Source organism: Convolutriloba macropyga, chromosome 4 (assembly GCF_964194025.1).
Source record: "Convolutriloba macropyga chromosome 4, txConMacr16.3, whole genome shotgun sequence".
Classification (NCBI taxonomy): Eukaryota; Metazoa; Xenacoelomorpha; order Acoela; family Convolutidae; genus Convolutriloba; species Convolutriloba macropyga.
The window spans coordinates 11,419,517-11,441,710 of NC_134471.1; the positions used below are offsets into that span (position 1 = coordinate 11,419,517).

At 35.5% G+C, this 22,194-nt stretch overlaps 1 protein-coding gene across 1 annotated transcript in view; it reads right to left on the bottom strand.

Moving 5' to 3' along the window:
• The window catches only part of LOC142337973 (beta-1,3-galactosyl-O-glycosyl-glycoprotein beta-1,6-N-acetylglucosaminyltransferase 4-like), a 101,863-nt gene that overhangs the window by 7,645 nt on the left and 72,024 nt on the right, over positions 1-22,194 (bottom strand). The window contains exons 3-4 of the mRNA XM_075387606.1: positions 6,649-6,769; positions 13-348 (exon numbers count right to left, since the gene is read on the bottom strand). Coding sequence (XP_075243721.1) covers positions 13-348; positions 6,649-6,769 — 457 coding nt within the window. The remainder of the gene's footprint in view (positions 1-12; positions 349-6,648; positions 6,770-22,194) is intronic.

The following is a 22,194-nucleotide window of genomic DNA, read 5'->3' on the forward strand; positions in this document are numbered from 1 at the left end:
GCCTTCTTTTACTCAGACAAATTTTTCGTTTCTTCTTATAGGACCAAATCTTAAATCTGGTAATGCTGTTCATGGTGAAGTGATACGGCTCGGCATCCAGGGTGAAACCTCCAGGGAAATTTGACCTTGAATTGAACTGAAGAGTTGAGAAGAAGCCCTCCTCCGCAAATTTTAACCCGTACAGTGACCCGAGTAGGGCGCGGGCTGTTTTGTTTCGTAAGATAAACTCTACAGCTTTGCGTGTGAGGGCATAATGAACTCCACTTTTGTATGGCGTCAAATGAAATGGCAGTTGTTCAGGGTATCTCTCTTCTTCGAAGCGTTGCTTTTTTGTCAGTTTTTCTGGTCCTGAAAAAAATTTAAGGAGTTTGGAATTCTGAATGAAATAAATTTTTTGTTAAATATTAGATGAGGCTCCGTGTTAAATCAGTGTAGCTCTATATTTTAAAGAGCAATCACAAAATAGAGTTAAAGTTCATTGACCTTCAATTTAAAAAAAATTAAATTAAAAGAAACTTAAATTAAAAAAACGTAAATTAAAAAAACTTAATTGTTCAGGTAAATCTTACTTTCCTTAACTTATATTGACCTGATTTTACCTCAACTTTACCGTAAGAGTTAAGGCCTCAAGACCTTAACTATGTATATTTAACTTTATCGTGATATACCTTCAAATTACGTTAAGGTTTGAGGTGAAATTTCCATGTTTTAACTTAACATACGATTTTATCTTAACACTTAGAGTATATTTATTTTAATTTTACCTTAACAAAAGGATGTATCACCCAGTGCGACGTTTCCGGGTGAATCCTGGCGGGAAAACCGCGAAAAATTACCATTCCCCGTAATTCCCGCTAACTTACCACCAATTACCAATCCCGGTGGAAATCCCGACACGTTTCCCACTGGGAAATGGGGGAACACTAACGGTAAAATTTCCTGAAATTGTCATAATTACCAGGAATCGACTCACTGGGTAGCTGCCTCCAGGTAAATTTACCTTAACTTTAACTAGTCTGCATTTTCATAAAAGATCATTGCTAGTCTAGGTCCAGTTCCAGATCGAAGCCTCAGGCAAACATTCTGATCAAACTACCTTTGATTGCACGAATAATATGGTTTGGAAAAAATGAGGTCACAATGGTCTAGACATGGTATTATTAGAGGTCACAGTGGTCTAGACATGGTATTATTATACGAGGTCACTTCGTCTGCATCTTCAGCATTGCCAAACCTCATCAGATCGAAGTCTACTCGAAAATAAGTGTAGAATATCTGAATTCAAGTGTATTTCGAATTTTGTCTTTTTGGAGTTATCGCGGTTTCAAGTTTTTGTAAAATTAAAGCTTTTGCACATTTGCTCTATATGTGTTCACTTTGAAATTTGTCGAACTTTGTTTTATTTTGAACAAAAAAGGAATAAAATTGTTTGGGTTATGGATTTCCGGAAGCAGTTCAAAAGCGTTCTAAATAATTTAGAAAAATTAACACCTCGAGAATGAAGGAATAACAAACAGGTTTTATGGGTAGATTGCAGAGATCTACACGAGAGATCAGGTCGATAGATCGAGATTCTGATTTTGACTTGTGGGATCTAAAAAGGATGCGCCCTTTTCCGTTTCTGCCCAGACGCTATTTGCAACCCATACACACGTCCCATTTTTTTGCAACAAGTAAATTAAAATTACAACCATACGGTTAAATATACTTCAAACAAAAAAATACTTCCAATCATTCAAACAAAATAAAGTATTCAACATCAACAAATTTCTTAAAGAATCACATTATAAAATTTTCCTCGGATTGTTTTGTTCCTAAAAATAAAAATAACTTTTAAAAGCTCCTGCGTTACTATTCAAAGAAACTTTTTCATGTTGTGAGAGCAAGAAATCATTCACCGTTTTCTTAAAAACGTTTCCATTTTTTCCAACCGAAGCCACTGTGGTAACTTATTCCATTTTTGTACGCATTGACGAACAATCGAATTCACTCCAAAGCTGGTTTTGGCATTCTGTCTATTTTTGAATTGTTTTGTTTGAGTATTTTGATGAAGACTCAGATACCCGTGAAATTTTTCTGATGTTTCTGGCCTGGCTCTATCATAATGAAATTTGATTAGCGACATTTTTGCTGTTAATAGCTCAGCTGGTAGGATCTTTGTCTGAATTAGCAGATCTCTTGCTTTGTCATACTTTTTGCGTAGAAAGCACACCTTCATACCCCAGTTAATCTGTCGGTTAAGGCGTTTTAGGTTTTTGCAGATTGCCGAAAATGATAATTGCGAAAGCACGAGTGATTTTAGAAGAAGAATGCGCGCGTTCAGGGGAATTTGATGTCACATTAGATAAATTTATCTCATAGCATCATCATTTTTTTAAGGTTTTATTCAGTTGCTCATCGAAACTAAGATTCCTGTCAATTTGAATACCAGGATATCCGCAAATTTTTTCTGTTGTGAGAACTTTGTTTTTGTAAACATTTGATCTGAAATCAGAATTATCGCGCGAGAAAAAGATTAATTTGGTTTTTTTTTGTATTCAAAGTTAGTTTGTTCATCTCTACATACTCTTCTGTTTTTTGTAAAAATTCCATGACTTTTCCCTGTAAGCTACTTTTTTGTCCGCAACAGACAATACTTGTGTCATCAGTGAATTGAATTACTTTTTCCGTTGTGTTTATATTAGATGAGAAATCGTTCACATATAAAAAAAGATGATTGGTCCTAAAACAGTTCCTTGTGGCACACCGTGATTCACAGTTTCACAATCAGAGAACATGCCATTCAATTTTACTTTTTGTCTTCGGTTGGCAAGAAATGAAAGCAGTAATTTTTCCTCTCCCTGTGACAAACCATACATCTCAATTAAGGAAAATGTTATGCGAAATGGAATTAAACGCTTTTGCAAGGTCTAGAAAAATAGCAACAGTTTCTTTGCTTTGATCTAAATTAGAGGAAACTGTTTCAACCAGTTCGAAAACAAACTGCATCTGTTGCTGACTTTTTATCTGAAATCCAAATTGTTCTTTAAATAAAATTTTTTGCTTATCAGTGAAATCCAGCATCTGAGTCAGAAGGAGGCCCGCAAAATTTTTTGCAAAACTCGGAGTTACAGAAACCGTTCGATAGTTGTGCTATCTAATTTATCACTATTTTGAAAACTAATATTACATAGGCTAGTTTCAGTTTATTTGAGAAACTTTTCTCCCTAATGCACTCATTTAAGGCGAACTTTAGATGTACGCTTACAGCTAATTTGCATGAGTTTATGAGACGAATTGAGATTTCACCAGGTCCTGCTGCTTTGTTATTGTCTACAGAGTCAATGATTGAATAAAGTTATTTTCTGGTCACAGTTCTGAATTTGAATTTAGGTATATTAAGTTTATCAGGGTATTTAAAAGCAAAATCAGAACCTTTGAAAACACCTAAATTACCAAATGATCTATAAAGATAATTGACAATTATTTTTTCGTTACCTTGAAATTTCACGACTCTCTAATCTGATTTCATCAACCTTAACACTTTTTTCACTCGGACTGATCTTCTGTTTAATGAATTTCCATTGTTCTTTACTTGGTGGTAGTTTTTGGAAAAAATTGATGCAAAAACCATTGTGCGCCTCCCTTTATATTTCATTAACTGAGTTTGTTAAACGCTTAAATTCTTTGTACGTCTCGCTGTTGGAGCTTTTTTTTCATTTACTGAACAAAAAAAGTTTTTGGGCGATCAAATGCTTCAATTCTTGTGTTAACAAGGGCTTAGAATTCTTAAATTTCCCACCCTTTTTCAACAGTCTGATTTGGTGCGTGTTTTTCGACAGTTTTTTCAAAAATATCGATGAATGAATCAAACATATCGTTGCCACCTTGACATTGGTACATTTTCCACCATTCGGCAAAAGCAAGATCTCTGTTACATTTAGAACGTGAGAAAAGTCGAAAATTGCTTAAGGTTATTATGTTGTCACTCTCAGATTTCAATGACAGGTTTGATTCGAAGATAAAAAGAAATATTCGGAGTTAAAAAGGGGTTGTTGTGATTTTGTAGGCAATTATCTTATCTTTCGAAATGAACAGCGATCAATAAGTGTAAATGTTTTGTCAGTACATCTGGCTGCATCCCTTAGGTTAACATTTCCTAATCCTGAATTTGACGCTAAAAAGTCTAATTTACTTTTTTCTGTCTTGTTTAGATAATTCAAGTTGTAATCTCCTTGCAAAATAACGTTATCTGTAACGCTATATGCCCCCGACAGTTCGGTACTTAACTGATCAAGAAAATACTCCCCAAGACGTTTGTTTGTGCAATAAGAAACGTTACTGAACAATTTTTCCATCAGAGGGTTAGTTATTTCAACCTAAATGGATTCAAAAATTCTCATCAGTCGTTCAAATGCTTGATTTAATACAGGCGATAATTTTTTTGGAACAAAAATACCTACTCCTCCGCTTTTTTAAGCCCCTGTTTTGTCTGATCTACATTTCCCAAAGAAAATGTGCAATGCTGTTAAAAGTTTATTTCAATCAGTGTCCAACCAAGTTTCAGTTACAGTGACAAACGTATTAATGGGCGCTGTTCGCAAAAATCTTGAAAACTCATCAAACTTGTTTTTCAGGCTTTGACAATTAATAAGGAAAATTAATGGCGAGTGGCTTGATCCTCTGTTTTTTAAGTAAATTGAAAACTCAATCAAGTTTTCCAGTTGAGGTCCTGGGTTCAAGTCAATGTCACCTGACAGCATGAGACGTACAAGTGAACAAAAAACTAACAGTTTTAGGAAGAAAACAAAAATGCATGAATCAACTGTAAATAAAAAAACAAATATGAGGCTGGTTAGAATAATAGTTTTCACATGTTCGCTTATAAATTTCAATATGATTTTCTCTTCCTGTAATTATACTGAAATTTTTTACATAATACTGAATAATTTTTACATAATTATTTATTATGTAACGGCACGTGCTCTGTATCTGGGGGGTGCACAAGGTACTGGGGCAAAAACAGAAAAGATGCTCAAAAAAAAGCTCAGTATTTGCCTGTATAATAACTCAAGATGAGAATCTAATCTTAGCAGCGAGATTTATAGTGGGTATCCCAAGGATGACAAAAAATATAATTAACTTAATGGACGTTCGCGGAAGTAATTCTATTTTTGTAGGTATATAACCATATAAGCGGTTAAATATTATAATGGGAAATTTGATCATCTTGTAAGTCGGCGCTTCAAGACGACATTGATTCTCTCATCTAATCCTAGTTTATTTCATTGCAATAACATTTTTACTTTGAATTAATTTTGTCTGACAAAGAATTCATACGTTAAATTTTGAATAAAAAATGCATGCATAACCATCTTCAATCAATTAAATTATTTCCAATTTTACTTTTTAAATCCAAATGGAGAATGCGAAACCTAATTGAAATGAAGCAGTGGTCAATCATGCTAGAAAATTATAAGGTTATGTTATTTGGAAAACATTAGTGTTTGCCGTTTGGTTTGAAAATAGAGTAGCAAATCCATTCAGAATCTCACTTTTCTTTTAGTCAAAACTAGTTGTTTACTTGAAAAAGGTTTTTTTTTCTGTTTATGAGTTTTGTATAACGGTTAATTTTTGCTCATTTCATTTTTTTTATCCCAGTAATTTATACGCGTTTTTCCTTATTTAAGAATCCATCATTTTTATTACAACGCTTGAACTACTCATTATTAGTTGTAGAAATTTTCCTAACTCGTATCATATGAAAGACAATTCATCCAAAACTGTTGATGAGCGGGGTCAGATTATTATATGCAAACGCACATTGCCGAGCCTCTATGTTTTTTATTATTGAGGACTATCTTTCTATGATAAATACTAACATTAGCGACTAACGTCGAAAGATTTGCTCTCGAAGCACTGACGTGGCACTGGCTTCGGGTGTTGGTGGTCCCTTAAACTGAAGCAGGCCAGCCTAACTTCTTGGGGGACAGGGGCAGAAAGTGGTGGGGCATGGGGGTAAGTGGGGAGGGGGCACACACCACATAAAACTTCCTTTTACAAAATTGAATTTACCCATACAGAGCTGAATTCGTTAAAGGACGGGAATGGTAGATTGTGAAGAGTGGGTTGCAAGTGTTTGGGGTTCCAAAACTCCAAGAACTGCCCAGTGCTGTGTCAATTTGATTCTCCTCAACAGTTTTGTTGATTCACATTCTTACAGAATTGTAAGAAACTGTTCAGCAACTTAATGCTCTCAGGCTTTATCAGTTGATCCCGGTTCTCAAGAGGAAACGCCACAAAAATTTGTTCTTCAGAAGAAAAAAACGATCAGACGAAACGGTACAACTAAGACCAACCCTACTGTGAGTCTCATAGAATTACAGTAGTGTCTCATTGTTTTGTGGTTAAATTTCTTTTTACTATGATCGAGTTCTGATAATTGACTCTGATAAACATTTCATAATAACGATCTGAACTTTTTAAAAATTCATCATATAAGCATATTGTCAAAACGCTTCACTAATATCTTTCAAGCATTCACTGACTTAAACGATAATAATTGTAGGATGCAGATGTAGATACGTGTGTTTGTGTTGTTCGTGTGTTTGTGGGTTCATACCCGTACGGCAAGAACCGATTTCCGACAAAACCGTTTTTTACTCTTACCTAGAATCAGGTTTGCTCCGTTGATTGCTCTCAAAACAGAAACCAATCCAAAGTTGGTCACCAGTGGAAATTCTTCACCCGTCAAGTTGATCACATATTTCCATTTATTGGACCTCACTGAGTAAAAAATACACCACCTTTCCTTGCTCACTTTAAAAAAAAATTATTATTCCGTTTTTCTGTTAAACATAGGTTTTGAAAAAGTATTGATATTCCACTTTGTCAAAACGAGATTTCTAGGTGCCCAGGTTGGGGTGTGCAACCCAAGCCAGTATTTTTTACCAGAACCACCACGGTCGCATTTGTTGTACCAGATCTGGTCGGGTCGCACACGGGCACATCAGACGTACTTGGGTTGCCCTGTGTGGCTACCAGAACCCCTTGGGTCGCGTGCTGGACTACCCAGGCTAGTAATTTACTATTGAAGTAGCAAAAACGATTGGTATTATTTAGTCCTTGCATTGATATCGAAATTACACTCATTGTTTGTAATGTTTGGTATATTTGGTATTGTTTGGTATAATGTTTGGTAATGTTTGGTATATTTGGCAAGTAATATTTGGTATTTGGCTCTCTAAAAAGTTCTGTTCAGATTTTCAAAAGTACACTTCCAGACTGCCAACTTCTGTGCAGACTCTGGTAGACGCTAGGGAAAAACTATGATTTCCGAAAGTCACTAAAAACCAAAACCTTTTTTTAAAATGTTCGCTAAAAACTGCGACTTCAAAGCAGCTGTACACCAGCTCCAACTCAACACTGTCTAATTGTTATTGTAATTACTCCACGACAGGCAGCACAAAATACAATGTTAAACTCAAAAGCAGATAAAAACAAGAATCCAAATGCTAATTGCATAACTTTTTTTGCTTTTTCAAGCTAAAACAGGCATCATAATATCAAATTTGGCTGGGCTGCTACAGATCTCACAATACGGGATCTCTTTATGTACGCCAGTCAAACTTGACAAAAGATATAACAAATCGAAGGCAAAGATATATGCCTAAGACCTTTCTGTGCTATAAGTCTCAATTTAAAATAGTTGGGGGGCTGAAAGTATTTAATTTATAAAAGAGTAAATAAAAAGTTACAGCTTACTAATTACCAGATACGTTGTGGTGAAATCGAGATGAGCTGCAAGGCGATTGTTCAGTTGGGTAGTTTTCAGTTTTGACGGGAAAAGAAATTTATAAAATTGAATCTAGAAATATTTGTTTTTAAGATTTTAAACAATGTTGTTCGATTATGTTCTTGTCGAAGTTTTAAGTTATTTTTCGAAATAAATGAAAGCAGTTGTCTGCTGCTGACTTCTGGAAGTTGTTTCAGTCTCTCTAATTTTATTTCGTCCCAGTTCGCTGAGAGAAACAAAATATCCCCCTCAGCTCCGTTCGGGCCGATAGGGAGCGAATCAAAAACTCACGTTCATAGTGAGGTGCTTTTGAATTTTTCTATTGGCCGAGAAGGCAAGAGAATTAACTCTTTTTTATCTCACGGAATAATTATTGAAACTCCAAAAAATAATAAAAATCGGAAAAGCCGAGAGCATCAATTATTGATCTCGTAGGCGCCTGTTTTCTGCTTTCCCCCTCTTCTAAAACCGCAACAATTATTGTTTTCTTGGGGTTTTTTATGAGACTCTTTTGTCTTCTCCCCTGAAGCAATCTGCTTCATCTTTATTGAACTTGGGGGAAAAGATCTGCATTGCAACTGTCAAAAGCAGAAGTAATTGTAATCAAAAGAAACTGTGGTTTTAAAGGCCGCCTACGTTAAACAAAGTACGTTTTCTATCCTGGATATAAGCGAGGAGATCCAGGCCTAAAGTTGTGTTATTTAAATAAGTCGAACTGAGTTGTTTAAATACTTGTGTACTGGTAAAAGCGTTAGTTTGTTTAGCGCGCGACGAAAGAATGGTTAATTAGCGCCTAAATACGTTCGCTATAATGCGGAATTAATTATCCGTTCATTTGTAACGGCTCTCGTAATACTACAGCTCACCACGATTTTAAGAGAGAAAAAAAAGATTAAAAGAAAAAAATAAACTGCATCGTATATAATTTTATTGCGCTTGGGACATAGGAGTTACTACAATTTCAGTGAGCCTTGTGTCATAATAAGTTCAGACAGCTATAAGAAACAAGATCGCAAAAGGCGATACTGTCGTTTGCATATAAAGTTGACCGCAAATGGCGATAGTGTCATTTTTATATAAAGTTGATCGCAAATGGCGATAGGTACAAAAGATTTGCAAAGGGCGGTGGCCATGTCAGTTGAAAAATTCTGGTGGTAGGATGACCGGGCTCGTTACAGGACTGTCACCGTCGTCCAATATATCAAACACGTCCACAACCTCTGCAGTTTGTATAGTCAGTTCCACAGGTGATGATGCCGCCATTTCCACAGGTTTTTTGTCAGTTTTCCTTGTGGCTTCTAGTTGGCGTCTTTCTTCTCGTTTAATTTTCCGGGTTTTCTTGTCCTTCATTTTTCTTAGTTCGCGATTGAGCTCTTCAATCTTTTGCACTAGCTTCTTATTTTCAATTCCGAGCTTTTAATTCGCTGATGTGATTTCTAGATGTTTTTAGACGTACACCTTATTCATTTGTTTTAGATTGCTGTCTCCTTCAGTCTTCTGGAGTTGTTTTGTAATTACATACTGAAGTCTCCAGTAGTCATCGCTGGTAGTTTTTTCTTTCTCATTGCTCTCCATTCTAAGTTTCTCAGATTTTATTTGCAATTCTTGCAGTTCCGTTTCTTTTACGAAGAGCTCTAGCTTGAAGCGGTTGTTTTCTGTGATGAGACTTTCCTTGGATGTTTCGCTACAATGGTCTTCTGTTGAAGGGAATGCGGTTATAGCATCATAAGGGACGTTAATGTAGACATCCAGCTGGTGATTTTTTACGTTATACATTTTCGATTCTGGATCTCTGTTCTTTATCCTCCACGTGTTAGTTTCGCTGCTTAGGCTAAAATGTTTTACGAGAGGCAATTCGTCCGATTTCATGAAGCAATCCTCATTCGTAGCATCGTTTCTAACTTTCACCCGTTCTAATGTTGTGAATTTGTTGTAAATTGCTTTGAGCGTGTATTTCAGATGGTTGAGAAATCTCGGGTTCTCAGGATTTAGGTCTACCTCTCTGCTTCGTTGTACGCTCAAGCAGTAGTGTTTGTTTTTCCTATCTTCTTCAGATAAGAGGTCATCAAGGTTGGCTAATTTTCGGATCTTTTCCGCGTGGCTATTTTTCAGAGTTTGTGAGGGGCATCTTTTGCGGTCTATTTTCCAGTTAACTTCAGTTTCGTATTGGTTAGAAATTGATGGAGTGTCCAGTTCTGGTTTAATGTTTGCAAACGGAGGAGTTGATGTTTTGCTTGGATGGCCAGTTTTCCTAATTTCATTTGGGTGTGGTGCAGATTGTTCGTGGGGAGTGTAGATTGTTCGTGTAGAGGACATGTTGACAGTCTGATTTTGATCAGTTGTGGTGATCACACTCTTAAGTGTTGCTTGGTTGTTCATTGTGATGTATGGGATCTAAAACTATTTTTGATTATTTTTCCTGTGTCTTAATTATCACACATTATGGCTTCTTTTCAAGTTTGCAGTTGTATTGCTAATATAAAAAAAGTATTTTATTGTAAAAATGTTTTTGTGTGGTTTTGTTGCTAACTGCTTTATTTTAAAAATTATAATGCTAAATGCATTTGTTATTAAAGATTGGTAGAAAAGTTTTTTGTTTTGCTAACTGCAGAGTTTATTTAAGGAAGGAGGGGGAATAATAGAAAAAATTTATACTTATCCCAGGCGGGCAGCCCTGGCACAAGTACGTCTTTCTCCGCTCCACGGAGGTGTGAGTCTTGGGGCGTGTGTCACAGTAACACGGCTGCAACGACCCGTGCAGCTGGGGAGACAACCTTGCTGAGCTGAAATTTTCAATTTCAAAAGCTAAAGAGGGCAAGCTGGAGAAAGCTGAGGTAACCCCTTCCCGAGGAAATAGTGAAAAAGGTAAAAAGATTGTTTGGACTTAAGTTGTTTTTTTGGTTTATTAGAAAACGTTGTCTAAAAAATTTTTGCAAGTGGGACATTTTGTCTGCTTATTTGTACATACTCGACAGAATCGATGATCCTCATGTTGGGAAAAATGTGGGTGTTTTGTTACTCCTAATTCTGTTTTCATTTTTTTTTGCATAAATTGCAGCGAAATTAGGATGTGATTAGGACGGGCAGACAAGGTCGAAGACAGATAGGACATTTAGGGTTTGGGTATATTTTAAAAAGGGCCATTCTGCAAGGAATACATACATAGTGAGGATTTTCTTTGGGGAATTGTTTGTGTAGTTTTTCTACAATAACGGTTTTGCGAGAACATATTGGGCAAATAATGTCCTTATTGGGATAGAGCCACCAAAAACTGTCAAGTAGGGATTGTGAGAGACCCATTGAGTGACAGTTTTTCATAGACAAAAACAGGAAACCCTTTGAGAAATTGAAGTAGGATGAGATTAATGAGGAACGATATGGCAAGTAAGGTAATTAAGGTTAGGATAAATAGTTTTGTTGTGAGGTCTATATCGGTCATCTTCCGTATCTGGAAAAAATTTGGCCAATTGCGGAAAGGAGGTAGTGATTAATAAAAAAGGATATTGCCAATGCGCATAAGAGAACAAATAGAAGAATAAACAATGTTATGGGGTGCATTTTGTCAAGTCAATGAGTAGTGTAGAACTAAGGTGAAGGAGGTGACTTGCTCCTGGTAAAAACTAAATTGAATTAGGGATATCGAGTGGATTAAAAATAAAACCAGGGAAAGAATTTAAATTTTCGAAGTTCTTGGACGCATTTTAGATTATGTGATTGTTTTTCGCAACGAGGGCATAATTTATAATCTTCTACGCAAAATTTACAGCAACTGACGGGCTTATGATCACTGTGATGAAACGTTTTTGCAACAAAGTATTGAAATCTTGTTTGTTTGCAAATATCACATTGAAACCAGTTAAAGATTGAAAAGATAACATTGAATTTAGAGCATTTAGGACAAAAATCACAGCCCATATCTTTTATAACATATTGGTAACAGAGCAGACACATTACGTGGGGTAGTTCGTTAGGGGGGTTCTCGTGTAATTTCTTGAAAACAATTGTTTCGCGTCTGCAGCATAAACAAATTAATGAGACCGGTTTGGATTCTATGGTATTGGTTTCTTTGTAAATTGTATTCATTTTTGAAAGATTTTTATTGGAGGGGATTATGGGATTGGTACGGTTGGAGGATTTGGTTGTTGATTATTTTGGGATTTTATTGTTTGGTCTATTACTAATATAACTATTGACATCAAAAAGTTGAAAGGAGTACTTACAACTACGAGGAAAACGGTTAAAACGAAGGAGAAGGCTGCTGCAATAATCATGAGGGCCATTAATAAAAAATCAAATAATGTGGGGATAAACATATTTTGGATAGTTTGTGATCGTAATTTTGAATCGAGGATTTTACCACGGATTGTTTGCATCAATTGTTTGTTTACAGGGAGGGCATTTTGTAGTTGTGAAGGTCATACACTGCAAACAAAATGATTTTTTTGGGTGCAAGTCTTTGATGTGGCTGTGGCAGGTGGATAACTTTTTGATTTCTTGGCAAGAATCACACTGGAAAAAATAGCAATTACTGATTGTATAAATGGGAGTTACGCAAATGGGGCAATTAGGTTTGTTCCAATATTTAATTAACTCATTTCTGCAAGGAATGCAAGCAAAATGGGGTGTTGACCGCTGGGTTTTTGTGAAATTTTTTGAATCGACGGCAAGGGAGGTAACAATTAGGGCATTCAACTTTAGGGGTTGTATCAATTAGCGGTTGCTGAGAAAACATTTTCAGAATGTTTCCATTTATATGGACAAATCAGAGATATTTGGGTATGAGCCTTCTAATCCATGGTGTTCGAGTTCATTGGGGATAGTTACATTTAAATCTGCAATAGCAAAAAAGAGTTTCTAGTGTTTCTCGTTTGGGTAAATGTAATAATGATTAATGTTACCTGTGCTTAGGAACATATAAGTTATTTTGATACATGCTTTACACTGTATGAAACAGATAGTAAACCATCTTTATGTTTTAACAATTTTAACTTTTTCCTTACCAATAAACAAAATCATTTTATTTTTAACAATTTGGAAAGAAGTGAGGGAAAAGGAACAAATTGATCAGAAAAAAAAGGATAGAAATAATGAGCAGGGAGAAAACAATAATTTTTGGGGAGAGGAAGTTATGTGAAACAAATTACTTTATTGAAGAGCGCCCAAGTTGACTGGGAAGTGCTCTTCGATATCAATGAGTGCTAGAAAAAATTCCCAGTGCATTATTCCCATTGTGACTCGAGTAGAACCCTCGCATCCACGTTCGTAGTCAGTATAATGTATGATTATACAGGGTTTAATTTCTGCAGTGGGAGTTTCAATGAATGATCTATCGCGGGACTCTACTTTGACTAGGCGCTCACCAAAATGGAACAGCATTATAGAAGATCTAAATTAAAAGGGATTTTAGAACCATTTAAAGCTTGGGATATATTTATAAAGAATATCCAATAGGGGAAGATGGTGTTAAGTTAATGGTTCCATCAGTCCAGGTGTTTAAATATTCGAAATGAAGTATTAGTTGTGGTATTACTCTGTTACATTTTGTTGTGACAAATGATTTTTCAAAAAATTGAATTTGTACAAGGCATTTTTGGTATGAAAAGATCATTGCTGTTTTTTAATTGTTAATTGTTTCCAATTCCTTAGAAATGATATCCGTTTGACAAGAATCACTTTTTTGCAGATCGAAATTATTACTGTGAGGTACACACTTTGGATTTTCTAGAATAAAGAGGAAGAATTTCCAATGAACTGAGAGAGGATTAAAACTTATTAAACAAATTTTTTCACTTTGGATTTCTTTGAATGTTACTAGCATAGTAGGTACAGGAGTTGGGTATGCATCAAAAGATCGTTGAAATTCTTGCAACTCTGTAAATTTATTGTTAACTGCAAATATCATAGTTTAGAATGTTACTTAAGCAATGAAGATTGGATGTTGTACTTGAAATATCGAGTTCTCTTTGTAAGCTAGAAAAATGGTGAATTTGGCGAACTGAGCATGAGTAATGAAAATAGTTAAAAGTCTGTAAATATTTGTCATGGGTTTTTTCGCGAAAGTCATTATACTTATAGCGGAAACATAGTATACGGCTAATAGCTCAAAATTCTGGTTTCCGATTCTGACTTGTAAATTTCTCTTAGTTAAATGAATCATGTTTGCTGGTCTAGTTCATTAGGCAAACTATTAGGGTCGAATTGTGCTAGATACACGAAATAATTCCAAAACAACGAATGAAGGGTTAAAGTCACACTATCGTTTTCCCAAGTATCCCAAAACTCGAAGTCTATAACAATTTGAGGGAATATGTCTCCGTGATTTTCTTCAAAAGTTTTCTTTATCTGATAAATTGTAACAAGTCGATCTTGAAACAAAAAATACATTAATGGAAGCGTTTTAGTTGTTAAATAGTTTATGTTTTTCATCTCAAAACTTATGTATTGAAGTATGCTTATTTGTAAATTAAAAAAAGGCTAAAAAGGGTTGTCAATTTTTTTCTGAAAACAGGACTATTGACAACGATTGCTATCTATGAGTAATCTATCAATCGGATTCCCTGTAGCAAAATCGGAGTAGAGTAAAGAAAGGATTCCGTACATTTCTCTCAATGTTGAACTACTAAGGGAATTCAAAATCTGGTAAGATTTTTCTTCAGGTGCTTTGAAACAACTTTGTATTCGGTTTCACTGTATACGAAAGTAATTGTGTTATCAATCAGGGCTCCTAACAACGAGAAATATTGAAAAATTGAATGCGGTGCGTCCAGATAAATAATGTCACTGAAATAGAAAGATGCAACTCTAATTGTTACAGTAGTTCCTAAAGTAGAAATACTTGATGATAAGATTTGTCCGGTGTATTGTCCAAATCGAATGAATAAAGCGTTAGGCTGTTTAATGAATTTGGGTTGCATGGCATAGCATTCTTGAGGTGTATCTAAACAAGATATTAATTAGATTACAGGGTCTAATACAAATAATTTTTATGATTTTTGAGACAAATTGTTTTTTTATAAATGGATAATTTTTTGTCTTAGTCTTATCTATAAGGGAGTGCCACCACCACACTTCGAAGGGTAGCCTCATTTTGTGGTTGTGGTTGATGTGAATCGAGACTCGGATTGTTTTATTATTTTCAGTATGACAATGCTCATCAATTTTAGTTTCTCTTGGTTGGTCCTCAACGCATTTGTGATATTTTTCTATTGTGCTGTAGGGTTGATAATTTTTGTTAGAATGGTTTTGTTAGAAAATATCAGTGTAAAGAACGATAAGATACAAAGATTATAAGTTGCTCCTAATAGAATTTTCCATAAACCCATTGTGTTATTGGATATTTTGTGGATTTCGAATGCTCTTATAATAGATACAATTACATCAGTAGGGAATTTTATGCACAAAAAACAAGCAAAATATACTCCAATTTTTTTCTGAATAGAAAGTGATAATTCCAAAAGTGCCTTTGAACTTCTCGGTGAAAAATGTGGGTGAGAGTAGAGAGTCTAGATAAATTTGTCTACTTATGCCCATCGCGGACGCATAAATATCTTTTTGAGAGTAGTCTATACTTCTTCCTTCTAGAATTCTCTTGGAATTTTTGTCAAAACTGATTGTGGTGCTTCCGAATGCAAGATATTGTCCCAAAAAGATTTTAGTTGATTTGGTGTGTAAATTCCGGCAGGTTGTGATTCGTAACCGGTAAATTTTAGAACAGAACTAACAACTCTTGAAGAGAATTTTTTTGGCGGTTGTAATGGAACAAGTGCTGGCATCAAATGGTACCATTAATTATCATTGTCAATATCTAATTTGTAGGCATTTTTGTAGCCTTCACTACAATTTACTTCGTTAGCAAATGGATAGGTTTGTCAAGCAATTAGATCGACGAACATTGTCCTATCATCATAATGAATAGGGATCCTATCAAAACACTGATCAAGAACCTTAAGTGATGAGTTTCGTTTTGGACAGTGGTACAGCCAACCTATGCTGCCATCTGTGTCTAGGAACATCGAGTGGTTACTGGTTAACAAGCTAAACGATTATTTTGGATAGCCTGCATGAGTATCATTTGTTTTTGAGTTCGATCAAGTTCGCATTGCTCTATGACCAAACCTTTCCATGCTTGTTTTATTTGCATGTAATTATGATATATGACAAAATCCGTTTTTACCGCAAGGTTAAGATCATAGTCTAGCTTGTCTTTATCTAAGTGTTCCCATGCAACAAAACCATTGTCTGATGTTCGGATCTGATCATCTGAAGGCTTCCTATTAAACCCATTTACACTTCAGCTGTTATCTGAATCAAAACGATGTTTATGGAAAAATTGTTGAGTTTTTGATTTATAACGTTTGCCAGTCTTCATATTAAATCGGCCTGTATAAGAAACTTATAAAGAATCTAAATTTTTTCTGTAAATAAACTCAGGTTTTCCACACATCTTTTCTTTTTCATCAACAACTCTAAGTTTTATATCCATTTCAGCAGGAGAATACGTTCCTGGTCCTTCATAGTGCGCCTCTGGTTTTTCATCACTCACTATTAATTACTGTACGTTACCATGTTTGTTTTCATTTTTAAGCATTTTAGCATTTTGTGAAAATCTTTTAGTAACTATACAATTTTCCGGTGCCTCACAATTGTATGCAAAGGGGTCGAGTGATGTCGAATGACAACCTCCTCCTGAGAAAGCACAAGGAATTTTTAGTCCTTGACTGTTTTAGACAGTTCTGTCATTAAGATCAATATCGAGTACGGTTTCTTGCATCAGGGTTTCAAAAGAAAAATGTTTAATTTAACCAAGATTTTCACAAGATGTTGATGAATCACCTTCAAGATCAACTCCCTGGTTTTTATAGGAGACGGTTTTTATTCCATGTTTTATGTCGATTTCCATGTCATCATCATCAAATTCTGTAACAGTAATTTTTCCAGTTTTGTTAGCATTTAAACATTGTTCAGGCGAAACGATAATATCGTATGTTATTGTTGGAGCGTTGTGTACAATTGATGAATGGGAAAACATACCACAATTATAACGAAGGAGCATTGCAGTGACTTTGCACATAAGATCTTTGACAAAGGTCCGATAAGACCGTTGGTAAAGGGTTACATGTGTATCAGCCATCTGAAGGTTTTCAGGTGTGATTTTGCAAGGAGAAACGTGTGTTAGAGCATACATTTTGTTTTCTTTCATTTTAGAACAGTCATAATGAATGGCCCTAAGTTTGTTAGATACATCATTAATATCGTCAAGAAGGGGTTCATTAGAGTTAATAACTATAAAAGGAGTACAAAAGTAGAAAAGACCTATAAGTAAATAAGAAAAATAGTTTTTCAAAACAAGGATATCTTTTCATCATGTTCTTTTTTTTAGCGCTTCAAGCCGGGGTTAAGGCTAAGAGTTGTATTAGTAGGCACGTCCAGAAAAGGTTGACTGGGTTTTTGGTACCAAAAACAAAGTTAAGTAAATCCGGCTTGATAACGTGATGGCGGCTTAGTCGAGCGACTAGAAGTTCGCCTATTATTATTATTTTCTGAATTTTGTAAAATAGACGGTTCTTGTTCCGATCTGTTAGGTCGGAGAGGACTTAAATTCGGGTCTAGAGGTATTCTAGAATTGTTCAGCGGGCAAGGAGTTGAGCTCTTTGTTCTACTGTCACTGGGCAAAATTAATGGAATCTGGGGGTGGTTGTCACGGCCACCTGAACTTTCTTCGTTAAATCCAGAGTCAAAATTGGTAGAAGTTCGATTAGGGTCAAGGTTCTGCAAAGGTGGATATCTTCTTATGAAATTCTCCACTGGGAAATATTCGGTGTAAGTTGGGCCTTGAAAAGAGAATTTAGTCAAAGGACAGTTGAGTTTGTTCATTTGGCTAGTCATTAAGTTATTATAAAATGTGTCGCAATTATTTATATCTATACCATATTCTAGGGTTAACTCTGGTATAATTTCCGTAGCTGGGTACTACTCGACCAGGTGATTTCTATGAGCAATCTTTCTGGTAGCCGAGCTGTTATCTAAAGTTATTTCATAGTTGACATTGGTTAATTTTTTTAGCTACAGTGTAAGAGCCTGATCATAGCTCGTGTATTTTTTTTGACGTTCCAAGCTCAATTTGATGATTTTCCATTAAAACTTTTTGTTCAATTTCCAGTGGCTTACCTAACTTGTGTTTATTACTGTTTTTATGTGCGCGGTTATTATTTTCTAAGCTCTTTTTATAGGCGTTATTGTATATTTGTTTAAATTGGTTTTCTCGCATGAGCAATGAATTGTTTATGGTAGGCTTTAGGAGTTTGTCAATTTCTGTGTTTTTCGAAGTTTGCAAGGTGTGCCTGTGAAGAGGCAGGTCTTTGCAAAACTCGGAGGAGCATGTGAGTTGTGAATTTCGTAGGAGTCCTAACTTAAGTGACAGAGTTATCTGTGGTTTTTGTCCGAAGACAATTTCATAAGGTGAGATCCCAGTACTAGCATTTGGAACCGTGTTATGAGAAAAAGCATATTTTGGTGCCAATTCATCCCATTTACCTCGAGCATGTTCCAGAAAAATTCGAAAATGTGCTCCTAGATTATTGTTTTGGATCTCGACTTTATCCATAGTCCAAGCTGAATAAGCAATTCGAGGTGCAGGTGTTATGCCTAATTCATGAATATAACTCGTAAAATCTTGGTTCATGAATGCAGAACCCTTATCATACACAAGTTTTTGTGGTATTCCAAAAGACAAAATAAATTTTTCTAAAACTTTTATGGTATCTACAGCATCTGTGGAACGTACAGGGTATACCTGAATGAAACGTCAGAATGAATCGACAATAACTAGGCAATGATGTTTATCGTTCGATGGATGATTTAAACGTCCCTTGTGATCAATGTGGACCGTATGAAAGGGGAATGGGACTGTATCAGTCCATTTTCAAGAGGTGCTTCGCGGACGTCTCTCCGTTTTTGTTTATTTTTTTGGCGATCAAGACAATCAGCAATCAAGTTTTCAATCCATTTATACATTCCGGGCCAATAAAAAAGTCTTTTTACGTTAGCAAGTGTTTTGTCTAATCCCACATGACCTGACAATTCACAATGAGCTAAATGAAATGCTTTAAAGAACAATGACAATGGTACACAAATTTTTAAATATTCAATATCTGGTTCGTCTGTTTGTTGTTGAATACATAAGTTGTTCCCTACAAAACTCAACTTTTCAAAATTATTAATGTACGACATTATGGCTTTAGATTGTCGGAATTCAATTTTCTTTTCATCTTTGGTATTGTTAGCTCTTAATTGGCGAATTTGTTGTAACACTGGGTCTTTTAATTGTTCCTGACAAATTACTGAAGTATTTAGATCAACTTCTTTAGAGAAGGCTGTGAGTTTATCGATTAGTTCCCTTGCATCTTCAATTTTTGGGTTTTCAGGAATTTTTTTAGCTAATTCGGTTTTATCTATACATGTACTATTTTTCACGAGAAAAACTTTATCGTGTAATGGGAACCTATACTCCGAGTCAGTTGTATTATTTTGATCGATGTAGAGTTCATCAAAATTTAAATCTGACGGCTGGTTCTCATTTAACAGCTCAAATTTTGAAATTGGGTCAAAATACTGTTCCGACGTCTCCTCTTCCTGGTGGGAAGGGATTTCTGTATAGTGGTCAGACATTTCGTCCTCCTCCTGTTCTGATACAGGGGTTATTTCATGTTCGCGGTGACGTGTGTAGTGGTTAATTGATGAACCATACGAGAAGTCTTCCGAAATATTATTTATTGAACAGAGTCTGTTTTGATGGTTGTCGTACTTTTGCTTTACCATTTTGTCGTTTTTGAAAATAAATTTGTCGATACCTGTTACGCTTTGTTTTAAGATTGGAAAAAAATCATCTGCTGGTCCCTTTTCATTATCACGCAAAATGAAGTATTTTTCTTCGTTGAAATGCTGGTCTTAAAAACTAATGTCTTTTGTTGTCTTTTTGTGTTTAAATTGATACTTGTCAAGGTCTTTAGTTTTTACATTACGACTTAGGATATCGGGAAAAGCTAAGTTTTTTCCTTCGGTCCGGATAATTTTCAAGTTCTGGAACTGAGAAATTACTAACTGGTATCTGAAAAACCGTTGAGAGAGTTTTCCTTGTCTACCCCATAGATACATTAAAGGCTTATGGTCTGTGTATACGTATACGGGATGCGGAGAACCAATTAAGTAATGCTCATACGTTTGTAATGCAGATATTACACCGCAAAGTTCGCATGCTGTGGTGCTCATTTTTTGTTCCTCTTTAGTGTAAATTCTAGAGTTAAGACACTATTCGTTTCCGTTCTGGAAAATCCTGGACGAGAATTGAGCCTACTCCTATAGAAGAAGCGTCTACATGCACGTGGAAAAGATGTTTAGTATCGGGTATTGCTAAGATAGTATCTTCGCTAATCCTGTCTTTAATGTCATCAGACAGTTTTTCGTGTTCTATTGTCCAAATAAACTTAGTTTCTGTGCGGGTTAGGTCATAGAATGGTTTGCAGTCAACGTGCAGATTTTTGATGTGCATGCTGTAGAATCCTAAGCAACCTAGAACTCTCATGACATCACGTCTGTTTTCAGGCGACTTGAGTGCCTTTAAATCTGCTACTCGTTTCCTGACCGGCTGTTTTCCATCTTTACCTACTACGTGCCCTAAGAACTGTACTTTCTTAAGGAAAAATTTAGTCTGTTCAGGTTGAGCTTTTTAACCCTGATTTCCTTAAGAGTTCATTGTACTTGTCTATTATTTCCAACATTTCTGTTTCATCTTGTGCTTGCATGATGGTGTCATCAATGTAGGTTATAGCTTGTTTTTTTCTGAATACTGGTGCAAAGTGAATAGTGATTATACGGCCAAAGAAATTAGGTAGACCACATAGTCCATAAAATCCGCGTTCAAATGTGTATTGCTTTGGACCAATTACAAAACTTACCAGCTGTTTGGTTTCCTCAGTTAGAGGCACCTGGTTATAAGCTGAACAAAGATCACTGGTTGTGGAGAAATTACCTTCAAGTCTAGTTAATAGGCTTCCGATTGGCTCGAGTGGCCATGAATATCGGCTAAGATCTGTTATTGAATTTAAATATCGGTCATCTATAACCAGTTTTACTGTATTCCCCTTGGGTAGGATTATGATTGGATTAATGAATTCTGAACCCATTGATTTATCGTTACCCATTTCCCGAATTATACCTGTTTTACACAGTTGTTCCAAAAGGTTTTCTAGTTTTTCCTGATAATGTAATGGTACTTTGGACGGTGTCTGTTTTGTTAAGGTTGAATTTGGTAAAAGTTTGACATGAAATTTTTGCTTTATTTTCCAACATCGTATTTGTGTTGAGGATAAACGTCCTTATTTTTAGTCAGAGTTTTCAATAATTTGTCTAAGTATCCGTCATTGATGTCAGCTTGACTGAAATCAATTTTTTTGAGAAACTTTTGATCGGTTTTGTCAAATCTGTTAAGTTTTTCATTGTGAAGCTCAACGGGCCTGATGTTCTCATCAGTTGTTTCTAATTGTGGCTTAAGATCCTTAAGGTCGTCGCTAAAGTCTGTTTCCAATTCTTAGTTGTTGGTAAAATCTTGCTGTCTTTTGCGCTTTTCTGTCTTCTTTTGTTTTTCAGGCGTTTTGTTGGTTTCAAAACAATTTTGAATTTTTGAAACTTTTGGACCTTGTTTTTCACTAACATGGAATATTTGGTCCCAATTAGTGTCACTGTTCATTAGTTGGTTTATGAATGCAACGTTGTCAACTACAAAATATTCTGTGTCTTGTTTATTTTCAATGTCTTCCAAAGTGTGCCCAATAAGACCCTTTTGAATGACAACTATGGTGTTTTGAGGATTGTTTAGCATTATTGGTAGTTCTTTTTCTTTTCTAAAACATTGAACATTGTAAGTATAAATACCTTGAGCTTGCAGTTCACTTCCAATTACAAAGGAGGTTCCTTTTCTGAAAAATTCGTTTGGTGGTCTAATTGATATTACGCGAGTTGATTTTGGTGCTAAAGGTAGCTGCTGATCAAGAATTACAATTTTGTAGGAACTAACATACGGGTAGCTTTTGGTTTGGTATCTAGATAATTTGACGACTACTTCAGGGTAAATTTTTAAATCAATTTTTGGAGTGCTTATGTCAATCGATTTTACAGTTGACTCAAGGAAGTCCATTCCCAACAAGTTCGGCTTGCAACCATCTTTGGCTGAAACCCATGCGGTAACTTCCACTTGATACTTTCCTTTGATGTCGAAAGAAGTTTTAAAAGTTATTTAACCTAGCGGTTTTAGTTTCTCACCATTAACCGCTAAAGTATGATTTTTTGAAGCTTTCATCTCAATGTGTTGTGTTTTGCGCAATTCAATGTGAGTGTGGTAATTAATTATAGAGCTAGATGCTCTT